General features: G+C 34.6%; 1 protein-coding gene and 1 long non-coding RNA gene across 2 annotated transcripts; both read right to left on the bottom strand.

Annotated features, from left to right (window-relative positions):
• Window positions 1-695: 695 nt before the first annotated feature.
• On the bottom strand, window positions 696-24956 carry LOC144962905 (thioredoxin-related transmembrane protein 1-like). Its single transcript, XM_078896297.1, has 8 exons — window positions 24574-24956; window positions 23410-23525; window positions 23002-23047; window positions 22594-22722; window positions 8760-8805; window positions 6556-6657; window positions 6020-6106; window positions 696-4928 (listed from the first exon to the last, which is right to left on the bottom strand). Exons 1-8 carry the CDS (start codon window positions 24738-24740, stop codon window positions 4788-4790), a joined length of 834 nt encoding a protein of 277 aa, XP_078752423.1. The 5' UTR covers window positions 24741-24956; the 3' UTR covers window positions 696-4787.
• LOC144965305 (uncharacterized) lies at window positions 18500-20997 on the bottom strand. The gene is made up of 3 exons (XR_013643994.1): window positions 20788-20997; window positions 19567-19628; window positions 18500-18751 (listed from the first exon to the last, which is right to left on the bottom strand). It is a non-coding gene; the product is annotated as an uncharacterized LOC144965305 (long non-coding RNA).
• Window positions 24957-25284: the final 328 nt, after the last annotated feature.

Raw genomic sequence — 25284 nt, 5'->3', positions numbered from 1 at the left:
CTTGTTATTGTGATCACAATCGCTTCCAAACTAGTAGATTATTATTTGAATGGCTTTTTGTAATCTTTTTAATAAATGGACATGGCAAAAATCTTACCTTCTCTTAAAAATATAATTCCTTGCCGCAGTCATATGTGTTCTAATTTATTATTTTATTTTTTTGGGGGTCGAGACAAAACTTATAGGCTAAGAGTGTCTTTATAAATATTTCAATTATTGGTGATAAATACATTAAAATGTCTGACTCTGAAAAAATACACCGGAAATAACAAACGATCACTCAAACAAAACAACTTTCTTCTATGTCTACATGTACCAGGATAAACTCGTTAAATAAAGTACATGGCATCGTTGACTGCAAATAACATGCAAACGTTCATCAAACACTAATGTAAATCCAGTTATGAAATATGGTACCAACATTATTACTTTATCTGGCTCTAAAATTGTATTAAATTTGTTTGATGAGGATTTGGATTTATTAATTGCTAATAGTGATTTTAGCAAACCAATTATGAGTTATAACATGTTACTGAATTAAAGGAACTATGATAATTCATAATTCTGACTAAAAACAAAAAGATACAAAAGTTAAAAAAATTATGCAAATAAATGAATTTACAACAACACAAAAGTCTAAAAAGAAGAGATAGAACAAGAAATACTATTACTATGAATTCTTTAAGACGAAACACTTTTGTTTTGTTTTGTTTATTCTTTACATTAAATCACAGCTGCACGGTCCAATGTCTTCATAAGAACAAGTAAAATAAAAGGAATTAGAAACCAAGGGTCATATGTTATCCACTAAAGGTGAATCCCATAAGGTATCCAATTAGCTTATGTAGACAAGTGGTTCAAAAGTGTAGAATATTACACATTAAAGGAATACCTCAATGACAAGGTCTATATACGAGTACGAGGAAAATATCTCACACTCAAATAGCATCCTTTTTTTTACAAAGGTCCAAACTCTATAATATTTGAATTGCAAAAGGGATCTATGGATGTTGAGTAAAGTGTTTATGACGAAATTGCCTCTCATAACCCAATGAATGGAATGTAAATGAAATTAGGTATGGATACAAACTTCCATTTCCTCCCTCATTAGGTACTTAATCATCAGAGTTAATTCATTTTTGGTCATTTTATCACCTGATGCGAGTTTATGTAAACTTATCTTATGTGGTGCTTTGATTAAATATATATAATTCTTTAATCTTTCAAAAAATAAGAACAACACAATAGCAATAGGATCGTTATAGGGTTTCCCATTGTCAATTTGGATGGCTATAACAAATGCCTTGATTTAACATCAAAGAAATTTGAACGAATCATGTTTTCATTCAGAAGTCAGCAGATATTAAACCAAGATCAACTGGTTTTGAGCTTTCATTACACGGTTCTGTACACCGTGTAATATTTATTACAAATGAATGGAGAAAACAGTATTTAAAAAAAAAATTAATTCAATAATATGGTTTGTTTTGTTTTTAATGGTTTTAGGGCACTTGCAATACAATTAGGTCATATCAGTGCTAGTAAAAAGGAAGAAAATGGGATAGTCAAAAGATTCTAGATTTACAATAATAGCACCCAAGGAAAAGTAAGACAAAGGGGAATTGGTTCAAATAGGGAAGAGATTTAGATTCCAAGAGCACACCATCATTGTAATAAGTTTGAGATCACCTAAAAGTCTCATCCAGACACAAGTACAGTAGAACATGAAAGTAACGTACTCGGAAATAGCGAGAACTCGGAAATAGCGAGTAAAATCTAAATCCCCGTTTTTTTCTCTTGAGTCAATAAAATTAGCATGAAAGTAGCGAGTATGAAAAAGAGGTCAACTCGGAAATAACGAGCATTTCCTGCCCCAGCCTAGGACTTCGAAAGAAGTAAAGCAAAACAACAGACAAGGGCGATTTAAATATTTTTAGCCTAGCTTCTTTCCTTTTTTTATTTTTCGTTACGAGTAATATTACATAGTAGTAGTAGCCTAGTCTGTAGTAGTACATAGTTGGGGAAACACATTTGGGTGTGTGTGTTTGTGTGCGTGTGTGTGTATTGGGGTGGGGGTCAATTATTCACCCAATGTGGTGCCACGCGACACGCGAGGTAAGCACTGGCAGCCAAGATGTCAACACTTAGCAGTATCGGTCAGCGAGTAGCATTCGTTAACGAACGACACGATCAACGAGAGAGGGGAACCATCATTTTCAGTGGTTCAGTGATTGAGTGATGCGTTTGCTTACCTCATCAAACATGCCTAGTGCATACATACACTCGCACATACACACACACACACACACACACACACACACACGAAATCTTGATGGAAATGGAAGGGGTGGATCAACTTCAACCTGTGGTCATCATTACGTAGTTAACGAAGGCCGTGTTCAACCCCGCCCTCACCCCACTTTATCCACACACAGTCATTTGCACACACGCAGGGCACACACGCACAAACACACACACGAAATCTTGATGGAAATGGAAGGGGTGGATCAACATCAACTTGTGGCCATCATTACGTAGTTAACGAAGGCCGTGTTCAACCCCGCCCCCCACCCCACTTTATCCACACAGTCATTTGCACGCACGTGCGGCACACATGCACAAACACACACACACACACACACACTGTCTTTCCATATTTTTGTACAGCCGAGTGACCTTTCCTGGCAACTCGGGAATAGCGAGAACTCAGAAATAGCGAGTAATCAGGAGTGGACCCGTCGAACTCGCTATTTCCGAGTTCTACTGTACAGGACCCGACTTGGAGGAACACACTCAAATACATTATACAACAAATATAACTACACGAGAGAGAAAAAATATCATCTCCCAAAACTATAACTATACATGTTAATGTTTCCCTACCAACCGAGGACACCATCAAGAGAAAGAATGAAACCAAGTAATTTCATTCTAAGACAAAGACAGAAAGTACATTGGAAAATAAACATAGGGAGTATAGACCACACAGTAAGTGACCTCCTTGCCCACTATGGGAGGTCCAGAACCCTACCCAGATGTTTTAAATTAAATGGACAAAAACATACATAAAAGGTAATATAGCAGAATAAAAGCTTACTTAACTGTTTAACATTTTAACACAAAGATTGTTAGCTATAAATAAAAGTCGACACATAAATACACCACATTAAGCTTTTGATGCTTAAATCGAAATAAAAGATACAAAAGAGAAAACAAAAAAAAAAAAAACAACAGCAAATAATCAAATAAAAACTTCACCAGCGAGAGAATACTCAGGCTGCAAAGTATTCAAAACAATGATGCAAGATTGACCTTAAGGGCAACAAGAAACATCATTTATCACTTCTGTAAAATGAGCTTCATTGGTTCCTGTTAAGGAGCGAATATTGTACAAAGTGCTGATATTGTGTTTTAAATGCCTCGACTCATATCAACAAACTTATCTTTGTGATAAATTGGAGTTATATACACCAACCCGATCCCTTCACTCGTCATCCGATGGAAAATTGCTTGTTACTCAAGAAAAGAACTATTACATGTGGAGGACAATCCTTTTCTAGAAACATACCAACCCTCTGGAACTAACTTCCAAAAGGAATACGGCATACTTCATCAGAAGATATGTTTAAAAAGCATCTTTGGGTTTTTTTTTTTGTTGTCTTTAAGTTTAAGGGTTTTACGGCGCTTGCAACACAATAAGGTCATATCATTGCCAGTAAAAAGGAAGAAAATGGGATGGTAAAAAGTTCTAGATTACAATTAATGCATCCAAGAAAAGGTAAGACAAAGGGGAATTGGTTCAAACAGGAAACATATGTAGATTCCAAGTGCACATTATCAAAGTAGTACAAGATCATCTAAAATTCTCATCCAGACACAAGCACAGGTCCCAACTAAGAGGGTTACACTCAAATGTTTACAAATCATATATAATATGTAAAGAAAACAATACAGTGCATAACAGAGAGATGATTTACAAGGAAAAAAATATAATCTCCCAAAACTCTGTTTCCCTCCCAACTAGGGTATCCAGCCAGGCCCTGGACAAAACCAAGTAATCTCATTCCAAGACTTACTTACTTACTTACTTATCCGAACCAGCGACCACCTGAGCTCTAGCCCTTCGGTCTCTCATTCCAAGACAAAGACAGAAAGCAAGTTGGAAAACAGATATAAGGGGATAGAAGACACAGTAAGTGCCTCCCTGCCCACTATGGGAGGTAAGGAACCCCACCCAGTAAAAAGCATCTTAAGACTTTGTTAATTTCCAAATTGAATTGTTAATGCCCCTGTAAAGCGCTCTGATGAGCACTTCCTCATGATACGGGAGAACGCTCAACAAATATAATATATTATTATTATCATTATTATTAGTATTATGTAAAACCCAACAACAAAATTTTTAAAAAAATAAACACTGGACTGTCTCAAAACATGAGTATTGTGACAAATCATGACAGTATTTAGGAAATCTCATATTTAATGAGTTGTCCATCTATGGGAAGCTTTGAAATGAAAATGATATTTTGTGGACACATCATCATTATAAAACACACACACACACACACACAATAAAAGCATGAGGCATCACACGTACAATAGTGAAACAACCCAAACAGCCTCGTCTTATTTTAATGCATAGCTTGCTCAACACTTATAAATAACAACTCACATGAAATAATAATTAATGGTTATCATTTTCTCCGCCCTATGGTACATAATTCAAACAATTTGCCACATAGCAGCCATTTAATCTCCTTTCACTCCAATCCAAGTACTAATCCCATTCAAGAGTCTTTGTTGACAAGTCGCTTACGAACTCCTTCAACCTCCTCGGGTGTAGCCTTTGGTGATGATTCACCTTTACCAGATCCATTCTTTGAATCCTCTTCTGCCTCTTCTGTATCATCAATCAAGTCAGTGTCATCCTGTCAACAACAACAAAATATTGAGAAAAATGGATAAATCCGCTAACATTATACCATCTCTATATCTTACTAGCCCTAAGTAACAATCATACATTCCATGCAGTGAGTGTTTCATGAGGCTTATTTAACCCTTTAACAGTAACACTGATATTTTTTAGGTCAGATAATGGTTTACCTTTATCTATGTTATTTCAAAAGCAGAAAAAACCATTTCCATGAAGAGAGTAGTAGAAGTACTCAGGCTTCAATTAATCTATAATAGCATTACCATTCTTGTCTTTTGCTGAAAACGGTAAGATCTGGTGTTAGGTCAATGTAAGATCGCATATAACCTTGAAGGGTTAAATTGTATTTTATCACTGATTGGCGAGTTGTTTGGGGATTGGAACTCTGAACAAACTCGCATGCACCCACAAAAAGAGACAGCAAGGTTTTGTTGCTTAAAATTTGTGTCAAGGTAGCAAATCCAAGGATTTCACAAATCTATAAAGTGGACCATTCACTCAATCTTCAGGTCAGTCTTTCAATTTCATCCTACCATCCCCAACAAAAACATCATACATTTACTTTGAGCATAAACACACACATACTCTCTCTCTCATACACACACACACACTACAAACAGTGCCTGCCATTTCCAGCTGCCCTCAGCATTTCTCTTATGTCTACTAACCCAATTCCATCTCGCCTTGCACCAGTGAGAAATTTACACAAAGATGAGTTTCACTGTGAACAAGTACTTTTAAAAAACAAACTCATTAAGTAAGCAACAAGAAATGCTCGTTTTTAAATAAATAGAGCAAACAAATGATGGAGTGAAGTCTTATTTTGCAGGTAGCATTTCTCTAGCCAAAATGACCTCATTGAATGCAACTTTACGAGATAAGAATATCCTCTTTATTTACTAAGAACATTATGGGGCCAAGACATTTATTTGGAGGGTAATAAAATTGCCAATATATTTCCCTCAAGCAAAGTACTTATAATTTCTGAATATTGCAATCAATTACATATATCTTAATAAATAACTTTAAAATAAAAACAAATGTCTTCCTTAGAATTTCAAATAGATATAAAAACTGAGTACTTACTGGACCAGGAATGTTATAGGATTTCGATTCTGCAGGCAGAGGTATGTATTTAGCAGGGAAAAAATTGTCACAGAAGATGACGATGAGCTGAAATTAAGATTCATTTAAAAAAAGAAAAATTAATAAATAAAATATATAAATAACAATAGGATTATACTCCACATACTTTCATACATGCATCACAAATAAAGATATGAGTGTATGGGCTCTAAGCTTTTAAACTGATGATGAAGTTATAAGGTAATGACTTAGTCAAAACCACTTATGACGCCCTTTGTCACAGTCATGTGCAATGAGTTCATTTTTTACAGCAATCCTAGCATTTGTAACTAAGTCTTTTGAGGGATTTGTGAAATAAATGACATTAAAGGGTTAAATAAAAATCAGATATTATCCCAATACTTTATATATAAAAGGAGTTGCTTTGAACATGACAGGGAAACCTGCTTTTATCATATCACAGTTCAAATACATGTCCAGGTCCCGATATAAGAGACAAAAGAAAAGAAAAGAACTTATCATACTCAATGACTTACCAATCCAAGAAGAAGGCCTGTGATAATTGTGAGGACAGCAAAGATTAAATAACACGCCCATTCTGGGATGCCATAAGTATCAACTAGCATACTGTAAAAACCCTGAAAACAAAATTTGATCAATAAAATTTGCATACAGTAAATTAAATGATTGATACTGTTTTTTTTTTTTTTAATTTTAAATACATGACCACACAATATTTGTTTAGTCATAACTCCAGACCAAATCGTTTCCATCAAGAGATCAGTATTAGTGATGTGGCTCAGAATTCAATTGAGGCACAATCACAAACACCCTTGGTGAAAACAAAAAGATATGAAGCCAGATTGGAGTTAAATTAAAGGGTCAGTAATGATTATTACTAATATATCCTTTGTTTTGTAGACAACCTGATTTTACTACAGCGTAAGAGAAAAAATATTCTGAAGCATCCCTATCATTCTTTGTAAAAAAAATGTAGCAGCTTAATCTTTTTTTTTTTTTATGGCACTCATCCGATTTTACCCCAGAAAAAAAGTTTGAAGCGTAATCCTGAGCACTATGATAAACTCTTAAGGTCAAAATCATTAAAGTGAGACCCAATTGTTATAATATATTATATATATAGTTTGATAAGAAGTAATATGGGTGAGGTAAATGGAGGGGTATCATAATAAGATTCTTGAACTGTTGCATTTGAAATTTTGAACTTGTACTCAGTGTTCGTTCCCAAAGTTGCACAGCGGCATTGGGAACTAATTTGAAATTTCCAATCCAGGAGATGAAGAAGAATCTTAAATAGGTTTATGTTTAAAACCAGATGATTGAACCAAATGAAGTAAAAAATACAAAACACCTACAAGGGTTACAAAAAATTCTATAGTACTATCCATTGATAATTTATTGAGGCTTATCAATGCATGAAGCAAATTGATAAATGTTCCTTTCCCCTCCTGCCCCTTTATCCCTTAAATCTTAGATATTCTATGAACTGCCACCAGGCCTCAATGATTAAATGAAAGGGTAGGAGAGTTTCAGATGTTCTAATTACCTAATGCAAAACAATCGTGTCAATATCCAATAATCTTTTAAAGAAATGCAATCCTTTGTTCTAACACAGTTTTGACCCTATCCAAGAATTTAAAATAAGCAAATACAACAAAGTCGGTACAGTCCACTCCGGATAATCGCAACTCAGTTTATCGCAAATTTCGGTTAATTGAAACATTTCTCAAGAAACGGAATTAATTCTATATAAATGTCACTGGTTAATTACAACAGGCTTTGGTTAATCGCAACAAATTGTCGACCTCAAAAAGTGGCAAATTCAAGAAATCAAACAAACAAAATCTCATAATTAATTTCAATGTCGATGAAATCATGACAGTTGAATAATAGAGAGTGAAGGGGTTTAATGGTTCAGGAGTGTGTCACCATCCTATTGGAGACAAAAGATTGTTGAACTTTGCAGTGTGGGTTTGTAAGGTCATCAGTGATCATTAGTAGATAGGAGGCAAGGGGCTGGGCGTAGTCTAGACAACAGGTAGACAATGACAGTTGTAAAGAGAGACTGGGCGATATCCTTTGTTTTGGGATTGACAACTGTGCATTGTGGCCATGGGTTTGGTGAGAGGTTATTGTCTCTCATCATGGCTAAGCTCTTTGATTCTTACAAATATTGAGAACAAAAGAGTGAAAGTTAATCCAAACTGAATAAGATGTCAGTTTGCATCAAAATGGAATTTGCTTGCCAAAATCTTTTCAGGGCTGCCATATGGTTTTTTTTTCAATCAAATTACTCAGTCTGTGGTGGACTAAGAACACTGTTTACAACAACGGGTTTGATTTCACCATATATCTGTAAAATGTTGCAACAGTGGACAGGAAACTCAACTTGGGTTAATTGCAACTTTGGTTAATCGTAACATTTTTGACGATCCCAAGGGGTTGCGATTATCTGGAGGGGGCTGTATTTTTATAAACATTGAAACAATCTAAAAAACTGATAATATTTTGTATGTAGATAGAATGTTTTCAAATTGTTATTTTTATTTCTACTTCTGGATTGACAATTAACAATGAATGGATCAGCAGTAATGAACAAGATGTTATTGTTATGTGTCAGATAAATCATGCAACACAGAAGTATATATTTATTCATATATCTTTGTAGGTATTTTCTTTTAGTAAAACGGTTTCAATAAAACGAGCCTGAACAACTTACTCTGATGGCCATGGCAGCTTTGAAACACAGACCAACAGCACCCATTCTAAACAGAAAAGAGAAAAAAAGTGTGTGCTATATTATGAATATATTTTCTAAGTAAGAGCAGACATTCACAATTTAGTCGAGTATTATAAACATTTAATAAAAAGAATAACAGCAATATTGACTGTTTAATCAAGTACATTGACCAACAAAATGATGTACTTCCGCAATGCTTATCAAGAAACAGACTATTTTTGTAAGACATGCTGAGGAGACTCGCAAAACTACACACAATTCATTTATTGTATTTGGTTATCAAAAATCCCTGAAACTTCACACCTTTTCAATAATCAATTGAAAGTATTTTGATTTCTTTTAAAGACTGGAGCTTAAAGAAGCATTTCCTTGCTGTTGGATCTACAGTTACAGTCTCAGATATGCCTTCCCTGTCGCACTCCTTTGAGAAATCAGAAACAAGAAATGAGGAATTTTTACCAAAAATGAGGAATCACCTCTTAGCATACTTGAAATGCAGTTGGTTGCTCCTGCTGTTTCAATGCTTTTTTACATTTGTTTTTTTTTTCTTTTTCATATCAAAAGCATCCCCTTTTCAAAAACTCAAATAAGAAACACTTAATATGGTGACATTCTGAAGTATGTCATTCAACATTTAGAGTGACATACGTAAAATAAATGTTCAATTAAAGTTAATTAAGTCTGATATAGTTGACTTGTCACCACCCTACATCAAAATAGTTATGAGATTTGTGTGGAAAAAAAAGTAGGAGGGAGAACCCAAAATTAAAGCAATTTAGACCATTATCAACTTAATCTAATCTATATATACAATAAGTCATCCATAGTCTCAAACTAAACTTCACTATACCTATAACGTACGATTGTAAAAACAATCCCTTTTATTTCCATCTACCTAATATGATTGTGGCATTCCAAGGAATAAAAAGCATAACTGGAATGATGTGTTTGAGGACACAAATATTTACCTATAAGACATGACCACTATCAATATCACCACTAATATTTAAATTGAATCGAGATATTATATAGTGCAATATCCACTAGACGTGCTCAAAGCGCTTTAAAAAGGGGTCCTTGGCCAACAGCAACATGTAAGATGGGACATGACACCTGTTAGGCGACTTTTTCAGACAGAGACAACGCTGTTAACGACCAGGTACTCATTTTACACCTTAGTATTGTATGAGAATGTGAGTAAAGAGCCTTTTCCAAGGACTCAACTATGCCCCGAGCGAAGCTCGAACCCAGGACCTTCCGATCCGAAAATGAGTGTCATACCACTAGACCACATAGCTGCACAATTTTCCAACAGATCACCTTGAGATACAACTACCTAGCACAACTAATTATTCAAAATTTGAACATTTGTAACACATTGTAACATTTTATCTATTTTCTTCATTTTTCTGGGGGGAAACCAAAAGAATAAATTGACTAAAGCAAGTTAAATACAATGTAGATCCATAATTTTTGTTTTCATGTTTTTTTCTTATTACTTGAGATGAACTCTATTACTGTTTAAAAATTTGAGTCATTCATTAAATTACCCCCTTTTATAATAAGATTAATCTTAAAATTCAGGATCACTGTCCAATCGACAAAGCTTTGGATCAAAAAAAAAAATTCACATACTTAAAATAATCTCTAATATATATATATATATATATATATATATATATATATATATATATATATATATATATATATATATATATATATATATATATATATATATATATATATATATATAAGTATCAATCCACTATTAAGGTGACCACTGTGAAATGCACCAATTGGAGGACCAAGCATATGTCTTGTTCAAATTGATTAAACTGTTCAATCTTTGTTCAAATGAGTATAGTTTGATTCCCTACAATGATTTATGAACACAATTCTGATGCTTGATGATCACAATGGTATATAGAAAATTACTCGGTCCCCCTAATGTTTTACTAAGTGTTTCTGTAGCTTTAAGGAGACATTTGGTAAAAACATGTTTTTAGGGAGACCACATTAAAAAACCCTTTTAGGGAGCCCAGTATATGTTTATATATGTGTATACCTAAGAGTGCATTTTCAAGTGAGCTACCACCAAATTGTCTAAAATAAAGTAAGTCCTTAAGATTAAGAGCTTCATGGCCATAGTGTCGAAGCTTATCCCAGTCCCAGTGTGCGTAGAGTGAAGTGGCCGAGCAACGCATTTACTAACTCCTGGGAAGGTCCATCCCTCAGAAGGGGCGCTCAGGGAAATAACCTGGGACTCAAACACGGCAAAAAATATTCCCAGTTGCTCCGTGCGCCATTGTTTTTGCAGTCCCCGACCCCTTTAGAAACCTGACGACCCAGGTTAAGATCAGAGATAGAAGGGACCAGGCAGAGGAGTTTATTTGTTGTTGTTGTATACCACTGAATGGACTTGGTTTGTTTTGTTTTTAAGGGTTTTACGGCGCTTGCAACACATTAAGGTCATATCAGCGCCAGTAAAAAGGAAGAAAATGGGATAGTAAAAAGTTCTGGAACTACAATTAGAGCACCCAAGAAAAAGTAAGGCAAAGGGGATTTGTTTCAAATAGGAAACAGTAGATTCCAAGAGCCCACTATCAAAGTACTTAGTTTGAGATCACCTAAACGTCTCATTCAGACACAAGCACAGGTCCCAACAAAGAGGGATACACTCAAATGTTTACAAAGCATAAATAATATGTAAACAAAACAATAAAGAGCATAACAGACAGATGATTTACAAGGGAAAAATATAATCTCCCAAAACTCGAACTATACATTTGACTGTTTCCCTCCCAGCCAGGTCCTGGACAAAACCAAGTAATCCCATCCCGAGACAAAGACAGAAAACAAGTTGGAAAACAGACATAGGGGGATAGAAGACGCAACGAGTACGTCCCTGCCCATTATGGGAAGTCGGGAACCCCACCCAGTGAATGGAGTTGGATGGATAGGACAGCAGATCTGATGGACACAATGAACGGCTTCAATCAACATCTCATTCACTTTAACTTGCACAATGCTTGCTTTGGTTTCGTGGTAGACAGTTCATCTGACGCCCGAGTTGCCAGGGTTCGAATCTATATTTGTGGCGATGCAGAGTCATTGTAAAAGTCTCATTTACAGTCTCACTTGTGTTAATTGGAGTACGTTACTGAATTGTAACAACGTTGTTCTGTTCGTGTCCATATAAATGTACTACCAGCTGCACGTTGAGCTCATTGTGGGTTTTATGATACATCAAGCTCGTGTAAAATTACATTTACATTTGACCGAAAAATGATACATAACGATAGAAGTCTACAAATCATATTGAAGGTTTATTTCAGTTCCAAAAGCCATCACAAACATTCATCCACTGTATCACATAAGTCTTTGGTCACCAAATAAAAGCATGAAGTTTGCTATGTGTACAGTGCAACATAAAAGGATAGAAACAGTTTTACTGATAAAACCCTCAAATGATAACAAACCAATATGTTGTTGCTGGTAAGTTGCTTAATTGCATTTGTTAAAAAGCATAAACTGTGAAGCAAAAGTGTTGAAAATCGTTTGAATAAAGTTTAATGCAAAAAAAAATAATTCTTAAGCACTTTATGCCGTTCTAAGCTGTCGTTGCTGCATTTTTTTTCATTATTAATTATTATTATTCTGATTAAGGATGAGGGGATAAAGAAAGAATGAAATTAAATGCACCGAGGTGTCATTTCTTGACAGTCGCCTCTAAAGATTGCAACTCTTAAAATTATCATAAAAAGAATAGTGAAATTTTACATTAGGTATCTAGAAAATGCTGAACATAAAGCTACATTGGCCAATTAAGTTAGGGTTAGTAGAAAGACTTTTTATTCTGCCATATCTGATTCTTTCAGATAGTTCTACATAGCTGCCAACTTTTCAAAAATAAAATAAGGAACGCTCATTTGGCCCGGGATGAGGGACGATGTGTGCCGAAGCCCCCCCCCCCCCCCCCCCCTTCATCGAATCGCAACATATAAAAGTCAGCCTTTTTAATTACTATTACTAACACTAACAAGTTTGAGATGACAGAGGCTAGTCCAAATGTTGCTCAATTATCGGGTTTAGTACCAGCACATTTGAATCGTTAAAATGACACTTTCCACAATGATTGTTGTTTTGTTTTTAAGGGTTTTACGGCGCTTGCAACACATTTAGGTTATATCAGCGCCAGTAAAAAGGAAGAAAATTGGATAGTAAAAAGTTCTAGAATTACAGTTGAAGCATCCAAGAGAAAGTAAGACATAGGGGAACTGGGAACAAATAGGGATCAGATGTAGATTCCAAGAGCGTATCACCAATGTACTTAGTTTGAGATCACCTATAAGTCTTATCCGGACACAAGAACAAAATCCAACAAAGAGGAACACACTCAAATGCTTACATTATACATTAAAAAATAACAAATATAGTAATAATACATAACAGAGAGATGATTTACAAGGAAAAAATATCATCTCCCAAAACAATAAATATGCATTTGACTGCTTCCCTCCCAGCTAGGACTCCGGCGAGGGCCAGGAAAAAAACAAGTAATCTCATTCCAAGACAAAGACTGAAAGCATGTTGGAAAACAGATATAAGGGGATAGAAGACACAGTGTGTACCTCCCTGCCCGCTATGGGAGCTTTCCACAATGAGATCAAAATTCAGAACGGACAATATAAAGAAAGAATTCAACTGCCTCAACTTTGATAAGGACCAATACACAAGAAGCACAATTGTAAAATAAATGAAATAACTTAAGATGGTTAGAAATGCATAACTACCAACCTGGTACATCACTTGAGAGGGCGTTTTGGGGTAAAAATTAGGTGAGTTCAGATAAAAAGTAGACGATTGCATATATGTTTTCTTTCATGCAACATAATGGTCTGTAAGTAGTATACTATAATAGTAGTTATAGTAAAATGCACCTCTAAATATTAGAGAATTCCTACTTCTTTACTTTGACAAGATAAACACACCTAAAAATGGAGTATACTTATTTTTCTTGAACCTAAACCGTTACAAAAGCTTGCTTGAAAAAAAAAAAATTAAAATCAGATGAAGATGTTTTTAAAGGGATTAAATTTATATATTTCATAAATTAATAAAGGGAAATAATCATTGTCATCTTTAATCAATATAAGCAATTGATTTTCTTATTGAATACCTTCCAATCAAAAAGGTGGATTTAATTTTATTCTTAATTAAAATAATATTTGTAACAAATAGTGAAAGTATCAATACTGTCTTAGAATATTCAAAGTATATCGAGGCTAACATCCATATCCTATGCAAATCTCCAATACATTATGAAAGGTTTGAGTAAAATACAGGCGTCATATAAACGAATGGAACTTTTTTAATTGTTGAAAATCATTTATGATAGAGGCATAATTCAAATTAAAGAGCTACACAAATGGAGATTATGCTCTCACTGGACACCAATAATAATGATAATAATAATAACAATAGTAGTAGTAGTAATAGTAATAATAATGGATCAATAATAATAATTCATTAGGCTCACATGGCTTTTTTACCACAAATTAGTCAAAAATTACAAAATACGGATTTTGAACTAAAAATAAGCACTTACTGACTCAGGAAGTCAAATACGGAACAAATCCGTTTTTAACAGAACGGTTGACAGCTATGGTTCTACAAAGCATTTGTCTCTCAAGCTGAGCAAATGAATGTTCATATAATATAAAAAAGGATATTGCAATGATGAACAGATTGTACTATATAAAGATAAAACGTTTTTGTAAACCCCCAAAATATGTCAATAACACTATACAATACAATGAATGTAATACAAATCAAATTCATGATTGTCATTACACCGATTGAAACGCTCTTTCCCTTCTATATTTATTTCTTTCATTAAAAATCTTTGTCTTCACCAAACTAATTAGTGTACCTTCAGGGATTCCTTTTTGTGAAAATACCCTGTGGTGTTTTAAGAACAGAATAATTTCAGACTTTCTAGGTAATGATCCCCTTGAACCATGTGCTGAAACATCTTCGACAAAGTTTTTAAAATATGACTTGACTCTATCTGTATCCTCATCTGACCATGACATGTATCTCCGATTTTTGCTTGAATTCCTCTTGGGTTCAGTTTGTTTTGAAGAACACGTAAGCTGATTTGGCACTCCTGCTTCACCATCAAATATTTCTTCTTGATTTGCAGCTGTTACTATGGATGTTCCAAAATTTGCATTTGAGTCTCTATTCACTACAAAGTCATTTGTTTCAATGTTACAATTTCCTTCCCCAGTGACCGATGCTGAGTTATCAATTTGACCCAAAAAATGACCAACTTCTGTTATTTCTCGTATTGCAAGTGGACACTGATAAATGTTTTGATTGATTGATTCACTGTGTCCCATATGTCGATAGAAGACATCTCTCTCGTGTTGTGGGACATCAAGTAAGGCAAATAATGTCGAAGCTCGGTGCCTGAATTTATCAGCTATTAACAACTGGGGTTTCTCTAAATCCTTTACTAAGGAAGTGACATATTTGATGGCAATGTAACCACTTACATGATCTTTGGATATTCCTGTATTTGGAAAAAGAAATGGGTTGTCTGAAATATCAACAGCTTTACGCTCCTGTGCAAGTTTCCTTAAAGGCTGAATTGTGTCATTGGGTATCAACACAGGGACCAACATCTTGCTTCCCTTTCCAGACTGATAGGCCAGCTTATACTTTCAAGTAACGCTTTTTCCAGAGGATCAGTGACATGTTGTACAAGCTGGGGATCAACCCATACACCTGAATCTGCATCATTCCAGTCTTTTAACAACATCCTTGCGGGTTCTCCGCCTCTCCTCGCATTAAACATTGTAAGCCTAGCTACGATGACATTGCGAAGCCTAACAAACATATGTGAATCAAATAATTGATAATCATCCTCACAAATACGGACCATCTCTTCAGTAATAAATTGCCGTAGCTTCTTTATATCATTCTCTAATGGCATCTCTTTGGGTTTTCTCAAATTTGTTCTCTTTGCTTCACATTGAACTCTGGCTGTAAAAAAAATACTATCCCAATTATAATCCAGGACAGCTTTGAACAAATCTATCTCTGCGGATTCTTCCATTTTGTTTTGCATTATATATTCCCCTTTTAAGAAATTAATTAACTTTTTCAATATAAATCCAATTGAAAGCTTCAAGCCTGCTTTCAATGTCCCATCCTCTTTCAAAGTCATTTCAGAAATGGTTTGCGATATTTCATTAAAGTTACAACGCTTCACCACGTCCTCTCCAGAGAAAGAAGGTTGATTTGTTCTCTTCCTAGTTTTTAAAATCAAATTTCCTAAGATGCGTAAATCACTCATTATAACTTTTCTCTCCTTCTTTGAACTTTTACTCCACAATTTTGTTCCTAACAATACTATAGCTTTGTCTGATCGACACAAATTTCCCACTTCATCATTCCGAAATTTGTCAAGAATATTCTCCTTTATTTCTTTACTTGCATTGGGAGCCACGGGATAAAATTTTACAACCCCAGTACACAGAGCATGCTCAGTACTACATTTCTTTTTGTGTTCATAAACCCTTCGTCCAGAGTAAAACCCCTTACAGCCAGCACACATAACAACTTCATGTGACCCTTGTGCTCTCTCACGCATAACTATTGAATTGTTTCTAGTGTTTGAATAAAAAATGCCCTTTTTCTTGAGATTCTCCATTGTTCTATCCCTTTCCTTTACAGGCTGTTTCATGGCCTCTGTAACTTCTGTCTCATCTTTGTGTTTCCTCATCAAATGCCTTGAGAGTTTTGTTTGCAACTGTCCACAGTATGGACAGGGTCTCCTTGGCTTTTTGTATTTCTCTGGAAAAAAAAGAAGAAAATAAAGCACATCATGCTATGAACTATGAAAATAAATCAATAGACAGATCGTATGCACATCAGCTACATGACAGCGATAGAGAGGAATAGCATTCCAAATATTTAAGGCCTGGACAAGTAACTGTCATAATTCCTTCTTGTTATATACTTTTCTACCATCTATTCCTTTGGAAGAGGTATGTTAGATTTGTGGAGACCTCTGCCACATAACAAATCCAGTGAAAAGACGCCATATTTTTGTTTTGAAATAGAAATAAATAGATCAATCCACCCACTTCACTGGGTTCAGGGTTCCCTCTTCATTATAATCAAAATATGAACATAAATCGGAATAGTAACACATTGAAGTCTCATCTGAATACATAGATTGTCCTTTGTTGTTTCAGCGAAAAATCAGACAGAATGTCAAAAGAATTTTAGGTTTTTCCCCAACCACCCTTGGAGGGATCAGTATCAGCGGAATGGTAAGCGTCATGTTTTTTACGTTGAGCAACAAAATTTACTCCAAATGCTTCACTCGACCCAGGCGGAAAAGCAATCAAGAATAGACCCAAGTCCTATCCAAAGACTAACATTTCATTTAAGTTTATTGTAGGCCCTTGGCCAATCGACAAAATTCAATTCACATAAATTATTTACAACAATCAGAAATTAATTATATCAATAATAGTAATAGAATGCAATGAAGGCAATATCATAATAATAATAATAATAATAATAATAATAATAATAATAATAATAATAATAATAATAATAACAGTAGCGGCAATAAGTAACAATTAATATAGTAACAAAAGTAATAATAGACTATAGTTCATAGTCATAACAATGACTTTCTTTGTCATTGAGGGAGTGAGAAAACATCACCGGCTGGCAGAACAAACAGCCGACATCAATCAAACGTCCTCCAGACCGGTTGAGCATCGGCTTCATTAATTCCTTAAAGACTTCCCCCCAACTGCCTGAACGATGCTGATGCCCAGACAACTTAATCCTGATTTATATTTTGTGGGAATGAAATATGACATGTATATGCCGGAAATATTTCAATAACAAACACACTGTTCAGATAGAAAATATTTGAGTCTTGCCTTTGTTAATTGACACAGGTAAGTTAGGAAAATAAATGCTAGTAAAAACGATCAGCAAGTTCGTGAACACTGCTTCTCAACTCGAACATATGTTTTCATCAAATCTACACACATCATGTTGTGAGCTGAATTTTAATGATCTCAGTTGTCATTGAAAGGACACCCAAGAATTTTAGAATAAAGAAAAATATTGAACCTGGAAGTCAAAAGGGTTTGTAGCACAGCAGACATTATCAAAGTATAATTTTAGTACCGACAAATTAAAAAGAAAATGTGCTTTTCTTTAAATGCTCCCAATCATCATATACTGTTTAGGTTGCAAGATTAATAAAAATGTTATCTACTCTGATTCTCGTTAAGTTTCCAGCTGGTCTGTGAAAAAAAGCCTTAAGCATCATAGAAATACAAAGAAACAGTTTTAATATATAGATGGGTTGTAACAAAAAAACCATTTTAACACTTACAATACAAGCAATTTAAGTCTATTACAGACAAAAAAAACCCCAATAAAATAAACATGAACATTTTTATGGCTGGTTTCACTGATATCACTCACACATTGGGGTTTCAGATTCTAAGATGTCCACCCTATCAAATTTGGATTTGTGCTTGTTATGTAAATGGTAGCGTATTTTGCGACGCAGCACTGCCAAAACAGAAAAAAATGCAATAACACAAATGCAGCACCATGGAGGGGTGGAAGTTTTCTTTTAAAAGGAATGGGTAAATTAAAATTGATCCCACAAATATCAAAGGAGAAGAATGACAAAAAAATGACTCACCATTGCACGTAACACGTTGGTTTGCAAGTGTATAGCATTCGGGTTGAACCTGGGTCCCAGACTGGCAACGAGGTTCAGTCTGTGATAGTTGTGGATGAGGCTCTGACTGAGTTGGGGAATGAGCACTAGGTTCCAGAGACAATGATGTACTCAGCATTGGGTACCTCACAGAGTACGTAGAGGAATCAGACTCGGAGTCAGCAACAAAATCGGGACCCTGTATATTTTGTGGAAAAGATGACAGATCAATCAATTTATTCATGTTGACAATAAACATGAAGAGCCATTGTTTAATAATCCAACTAAACAATTAGCTGGTTAATAATGCAAGTATAATAAAAAAGAGTTGAGAAAGGCAGACATATTGTCTAAGTATTTAATATGTTCAACTGTGCTTGGATAAATATAGATACACCAACCAGGGTTTCAGTAAACCGTTTTTAACCAACTCTTTAAATCCTACACCAGGACCAACAACTACAAAACAATTTTTTATATCACTACGATTCTGGACATATAAACGGTTGTCATTGCAACAATATGAACTTCCTAACCTTGCAACTGCAATATAGTTAACAAAAAAAGTTGATAAACATTACGATGCAAGAGAATTTGGACAAAATGCGAGATCAAAAGTATAATCCCAACAGAAGCTATTTTAATTTTTCCTGGAAACGCATCATTTTCACATTTTGTCAAATAAAAAACAAACGACTTCAAATGTGAATGGCTCATCAATGAATATCACTTCAAAATATAACGAGGAAGGTTTAAAATAGTGTTATTGTTGGCGAAGTCCACTGCAAAGAAAAATTTTTAACAACAAAAACTAGGAGATCTCACTGGTGTAAAACAGTGTTGTCCTTGTCCTGAAATATTGTATTGCGCCTAACAGACTGCAGGTCTCATCTTTTGTGGCAAATGTGTTTTGTCCACCACAAAATATGGTGATGTGAAGCATTTTGAGCATGGTGCCAACTGTGGATAAACGCTATACAAATGTTATGATTTTATTTTAATGTACATACTTACCACAAATGAATCATGTGATATGGAACTTTGTTCTGCATCACTTTCAGGCTCTGAGTTGGAGTCTATATAGAAAATAAAAACAACAAAAAAAAGCTGAAGACTATCATGTGCAAGTTTTTCTCTAAACTCTTAAACAAAAAATCATGCCATCTTATGCTGTAAAAGGATTTTTAAAAAATTATTTACCTTATGACTATTGTCCTTTGGAAAAAAAAGAAAATTAAGTCCGAAACCTTCTGGCTATTTTCTTTTAAATTTCAAGAACGTCAGAGTTGGCAAGGGAGGACGGAAATATAATTCCAGAAACCAATCTGTCTATAATCATATCCATATGATAGTTTTTCGTTCAAGATTCAGGTACAGTCCACTTAGGATAATCGCAATACCTTGGGATCATCGAAAATGTTGGGATTAACCGAAATTCAGTTTCCTGTCCACTATTTCAACATTTTACACATTTATTGTCAACTCAAACCAGTAAATAATATTCTTAGTCAACCACATATAGAGCAATTTGATTGAAACAAAAACCATATGGCAGCCCCGTGTAGATTTGTCAACCAAAAGCAGCTATGAAGCAAGCCGATATCTTATTCAGATTGGAAGAAGTTTCAATCTTTTTTCTCAACAATTCAACATTTGTCAGAGTTAAAGAGATTAGCCTTAATGAGAGACAATAAGCTCTCACCAAACTCATTGGTCACAATGCACAGTTGTTAATCCTAAAACAAAGGATATCGCTCAGTCTCTCTTTATAACTGTCATTTATAACCTGTTGTCAAGATTATGACCAGCCCCACCCCTCTTCTATTTAATGGCCACCGATGACGTCACAAACCCATACTGCAGAGCCCCGCCCTCTTTCGACTCTAACAGAGTGGTGACACACTACTGTAGCATTAAATCCTGCTCACTCTCGATTCTTCAACCTGTCACGATTTCATCCATGATGAAATTTAATCATGATATACTGTTTGATTTCTTGAATTTACCACTTTTTAAAAAACCGAAGTTTGTTGCAATTAACCAGTGACTTTTATATAGAATTATTTCCATTGCTTAGGAAATATTGTGATTAACCGAAAGTTGCGATTAAATGAGTTGCAATTATCCGGAGTGGACTGTAATAGTATTACACATCATGACTCAAAAAAAAAAAAAAAAAAAGCAAACTATGTGTACCTCAATGTTATTCATTTCCTCATCAAATTACATTCTTACCATTAACATCATAGATCACATCAAAAGGGTTGTCTGGATTGACAGCAAGACATTTTTCAGGATTTTTAAAGCTCAAATCTCTCTGATCTGAAGTTACAAAAGAAATAGCATATTCTCAACATTAAACTATGATTTTGTGATGGCTGTGATATGGCATACTGTATGCATAAAGCAAGATGCAAAGACAGGTTTAAGTTTAAATTATTTTATATTCTTTTCAAAAATCCATTCTAGTTTTGCCAAAATAAAATAAACACGAGAAGTGTTGAGTTGGATAGCGCTAAAACTAAAAGTAGTAGTGGTAGTAGTAGTAGTATTAGTAGTAAACGACAGATCTTACTCACTAGTGTGAATCTACAGTCTACAGAAGTTCCCGAATTATCTGACTCCACTTCCAAATGACTGACTGACAAGTGACAATCATCAATCGGTGTGTGATGTCTACCCTATTGAAAATCTTAAATCAACTGTGATGTAATAAGAATGGCCAATAACTTACCATTATAATTATCTCGGTGTCTCTTCAATGATGCCTCCAGCATCAATTTACCCCACGATGCCATAGACGTCTAGTTTGGAACTCAGCAAGTGACGAAAAAATACTTGCGGCTATAGAGAGGACGTCCGTCGGCCACTCTCTTTGTAAGTCAGTAGTCAGTGGTTATCAGATATCCTTGGTTCTTGAAAAATATAGAAACACAGCGGTTCATTTAAAAAGACTCTTTTGTAGATCAAGTTATAATGTTAGGTATTGCACTTTAAAATCTCTTCAGACATAGAACGAGTCAACTTGACGTCTAGACCAAATCATTTCGAAGATCAATATGGCAACAGCAACGCCTGGAATGGAGGATTTAAATGCGGCATCTGACGATTCTACTGCTATGACAGAAGATGCTCCATTTCACGACGTCGAGATGGCTTCAACTGGCATCAGGCATCAACATGCTACTCAATAATGGGTTTGATGAAGCGTTTGACTAAGAACTAAAGGCCGAGCTGATAACTGATAACCACCTACTACCGACTTGCAGAGTGAGTGAGTGCCGAGTGCCTCTTTATGCGCGAAATTGACTAAACATACGTTTCACGAAAAAAAGAGTTACTATGTTTGCTTGTCTCTTGTCACCAAGATAAGAATCCGGACCAAGATTCGATAAATCTGTTTCTAAAAATAGATTATAATTCGTATATCTTGTTCATTCCTCAGTTCATCAACTTTCACACAATTTTATATTAGGTTTTCATTACTATAAAAATCCATATAATGCTCTAGAATTTTAGAGAAAATTTCGGAAAGATATATTGCCTCACTATTGAAATATATCGATGAAAACACTGGTACCCCTATTGTACTTTTTTCAGGCGGTCACCTTATTGACCAACGTGAAAATTTAGGCATAACTCTTCTTACTGTGGTGTTTAACAAATAACTTCAATACTATGATTTACAATTATATATCCTTGACGGTTGGGTTGACAACCTTAAACTAAAAATAGAAAAGTGAATGTGCTAGAGGTCAAATCAATAGGGGGACCGGATTTTGGTCTCCCTATTGGTAAAGTACTGTAAAATGAACTAATAGGGGTACCAAAAGTCTCCCTATCCGGTATTAATACATATATATATATATATATATATATATATATATATATATATATATATATATATATATATATTGGCTTTGATTACAGCAGTCGGGAGTTGGCAGGGCTCAGGCCCTTTTTTTTTGGTATATCCGTCATATTTTTAAAAGTGTTACGCAATCAAAATTTATTTAGTAAAATCCAAATATTGTAACTTACTGCACTGAATTTGGGTCCCTGTACCATGCCACAGGTTCAATTTTCTCCCACTTTTTTTCATCAATGACCGATATTAAGTCTGTTGTCTTTCTTCCACCAATATACTGTCTGAATACTCCATCTTTGATACTGTCATTGTAAAATAGAATAAATACACCAAAATAAAATAACTATTAAAATTCTATATAATGGGTTTAGATCTAATAAAAAACAATCAACAAACTGGATTTTAAAAATAAGCCATTATACAATGTAATTATAAAAATTAAGTTATTGTAAAATCTATTTCCCTGCAGCATTTTATTTTTATGGAATAATAAATTTAAAGGGAAAAGTATGTGAGATTTTTAAAAAACATCGGAAAAACAAGAAAAAGTTGGTGAATAAGTTGAATACTGTAAAACTCACTGAAATACTGTTGGCAAAGATGCTATGAGAAATCTCCCACTCAATCCTGTAAAGGATACAAATGCAATCAATAAACAACATTTACAACAGTTTTTTAAAAAAAAATACAATATATAAATAATATAAGCGTTTGTTTTTTTTAATGTTGGCAATGAAGGAGACAACAGATATAGAGAGATAAAAGAGAGCAAGAATTTACCTTGCTCCTAATGAGTCACTAGCTGGAAGACAGAAGCTAAATGTACCACTTGGTCAAAAATTAATTTTCGACATACCTTAAATGTAAATATCCATATGGCAAGTTTTAAATAAAGTGTCACAAACTTGAAAACATTATATTAAAGTAACTTTTGGCTGCTTGGATGGGCACAATTTCTATTTTTTAGATAAAATACTGGAGAGACATACCTGGGTTTTCGGTAACATCTACAACTCCAACTGAGATGTCAAGATCATGACCCCAACCTGCAAATTCTTTCCATGTTTCTTTAAACGCTCTACAAGCTGGACACCATGGAGCCATGCTGTGAATAATAATAATAATAATAATAATAATAATAATAATAATAATAATAATAATAATAATAATAATAATAATAAAATAATAATAACAATATTAATAGATGGGTTATTGCATAGCTGTGCTGAAATATGTTCAGTTTTAGAGTTTTTATTTTATCCAAGTCCTCTCTGGTTTGGCAATGATACAAAAACAAATCAACAATGTTGTCCTCTTTAACAAAGCCAATACAGCTTCAAAAGCTATCCATCAAGTCGAAAACCAAAAAAAAAAATAAAAAAAAAAGTTTAACTGCTACTGCCTGTAAATTAAAGCCATTAAAAAACAATCGACATACTGTTCCTAAATTACATCTAACACATGCTACAGTGATTACTATGAAATCATGACAAACCCCGCAATGATAATCAAAAATCAAAATGATTACACATAGGTGCAACATGAAAAGTGCTCTCTACAAACGTGGCCCCTGTTTAGCTTTTTTATAGCCCTTTTATGAAAGTGGTGTATAACTTGCTTTTGCCCAAAACATTTTGATATTAGCTCGTCTATCTATAAGCAGAGTTTGTTGGTTTTTTTTGTTTTGTTTTTTTTGGTGGGGGGGGGGGGGGGGGGGTATAGCTTTTGCCCTCTATCAAATTTCAAACAAAGACTGGGTGGTTTTTACAAGGGATGGGTGGGGTTTTGGGTTAGGGATATCTCCCTTCCCCTGAAAAATAAAGAAATGAAAACTAAGCTGACGTTGTGGGAATTCTCCCACCAGTCACCAGTGGTGCCATAAAAATAGAAAGATGTAAGCAAATTGACCACAACAAAAAAAAAAAAAAACGAAAAACCTCCAAGGCCAAGGCCCAAGGAGATGGGATCACACCCTGACAATGAATTTGATAACATAATTGCTTTTTTTTCCGACAGTGTCTAACACTAACATTATTTTTGTGCATCGAGAAAAAAATGGTTAATTAACAACAAACTGTTTAATTTTAGTCGAGTTATATGGAGTGGAGATAGCCACTCCGTGTTTTTAAGGAAGGAAAAACAAAAAAGCTTACAATTCAACCATCCATTCTCCATCCAGAACCATCGTCCAATTACTATCTGTCACAACACTGGGGTTCTTTTCCTTTTGAGATGACTGTGAAGTGGCACAACACGTCAACATCACGAGTACAAAACAAGTACAACAAGCACTGCTTTTCTTCAAGTTCTTGATGCCCATGATAGTGGTGATATAAAGGCTTGAAATATTCCTTTTGTGTTGCTATATCGTTATTTGCCCTAATACTTATTGACTTCTAATCACAACTAATATGTCTACTAAGAACGTAAAGTGATGAGTGATAGATACCCTAGACAGACGCTGAGACATAAATTCTTCCCCGACTGTTATCGTTACGACTGTATTACTGTCACCTACATAAAGATAGCCGACAATGGTATGCTTTTTTATTTTCACTTTTAAAAAGAGGGTAGGCGTCTTCTTTGGCAGTGATGTTATTCGCATTTTAATCTGTTCTCCGTCCATGACGCGCTTTTGTTGGGATTCTGCCGACATGTATCCAGATAATTGACCTTAAAACTTATTTGCAGGTCATATTATAACTCAAAAAATAGTTATTGTCTCATTATTGTAATGGGAATACTCACAAACCAGCATAAAATATTATCCATTACATCAATGTTAAAAAAAAAGAGCTTTATATAGCGCAATATCCACTAAATGTGCTCAAAGCGCTTTACAGGGGGCCCCTGGTCAACAGCAA

Source organism: Berghia stephanieae, chromosome 1, assembly GCF_034508935.2.
Source record: "Berghia stephanieae isolate SIO BIC M18660-M18661 chromosome 1, UCSD_Bste_1.3, whole genome shotgun sequence".
NCBI classification, from domain to species: domain Eukaryota; kingdom Metazoa; phylum Mollusca; class Gastropoda; order Nudibranchia; family Aeolidiidae; genus Berghia; species Berghia stephanieae.
The sequence above is the reverse complement of the archived record's forward strand: the minus strand, read 5'-3'. Positions and strand labels throughout refer to the sequence as shown.

What these genes read in the sequence shown, in the direction of transcription:
- LOC144962905 (XM_078896297.1), bottom strand. Translation starts at nt 24,740, where the DNA reads ATGGGCATCAAGAACTTGAAGAAAAGCAGTGCTTGTTGTACTTGTTTT. An exon ending in GGAGAATGGATGGTTGAATT is followed by an intron (nt 23,526 to 24,573) that starts GTAAGCTTTTTT and finishes TATTATTCACAG; the next exon opens with CATGGCTCCATGGTGTCCAG. An exon ending in CAGGCCTTCTTCTTGGATTG is followed by an intron (nt 6,107 to 6,555) that starts GTAAGTCATTGA and finishes TCTTAATTTCAG; the next exon opens with CTCATCGTCATCTTCTGTGA.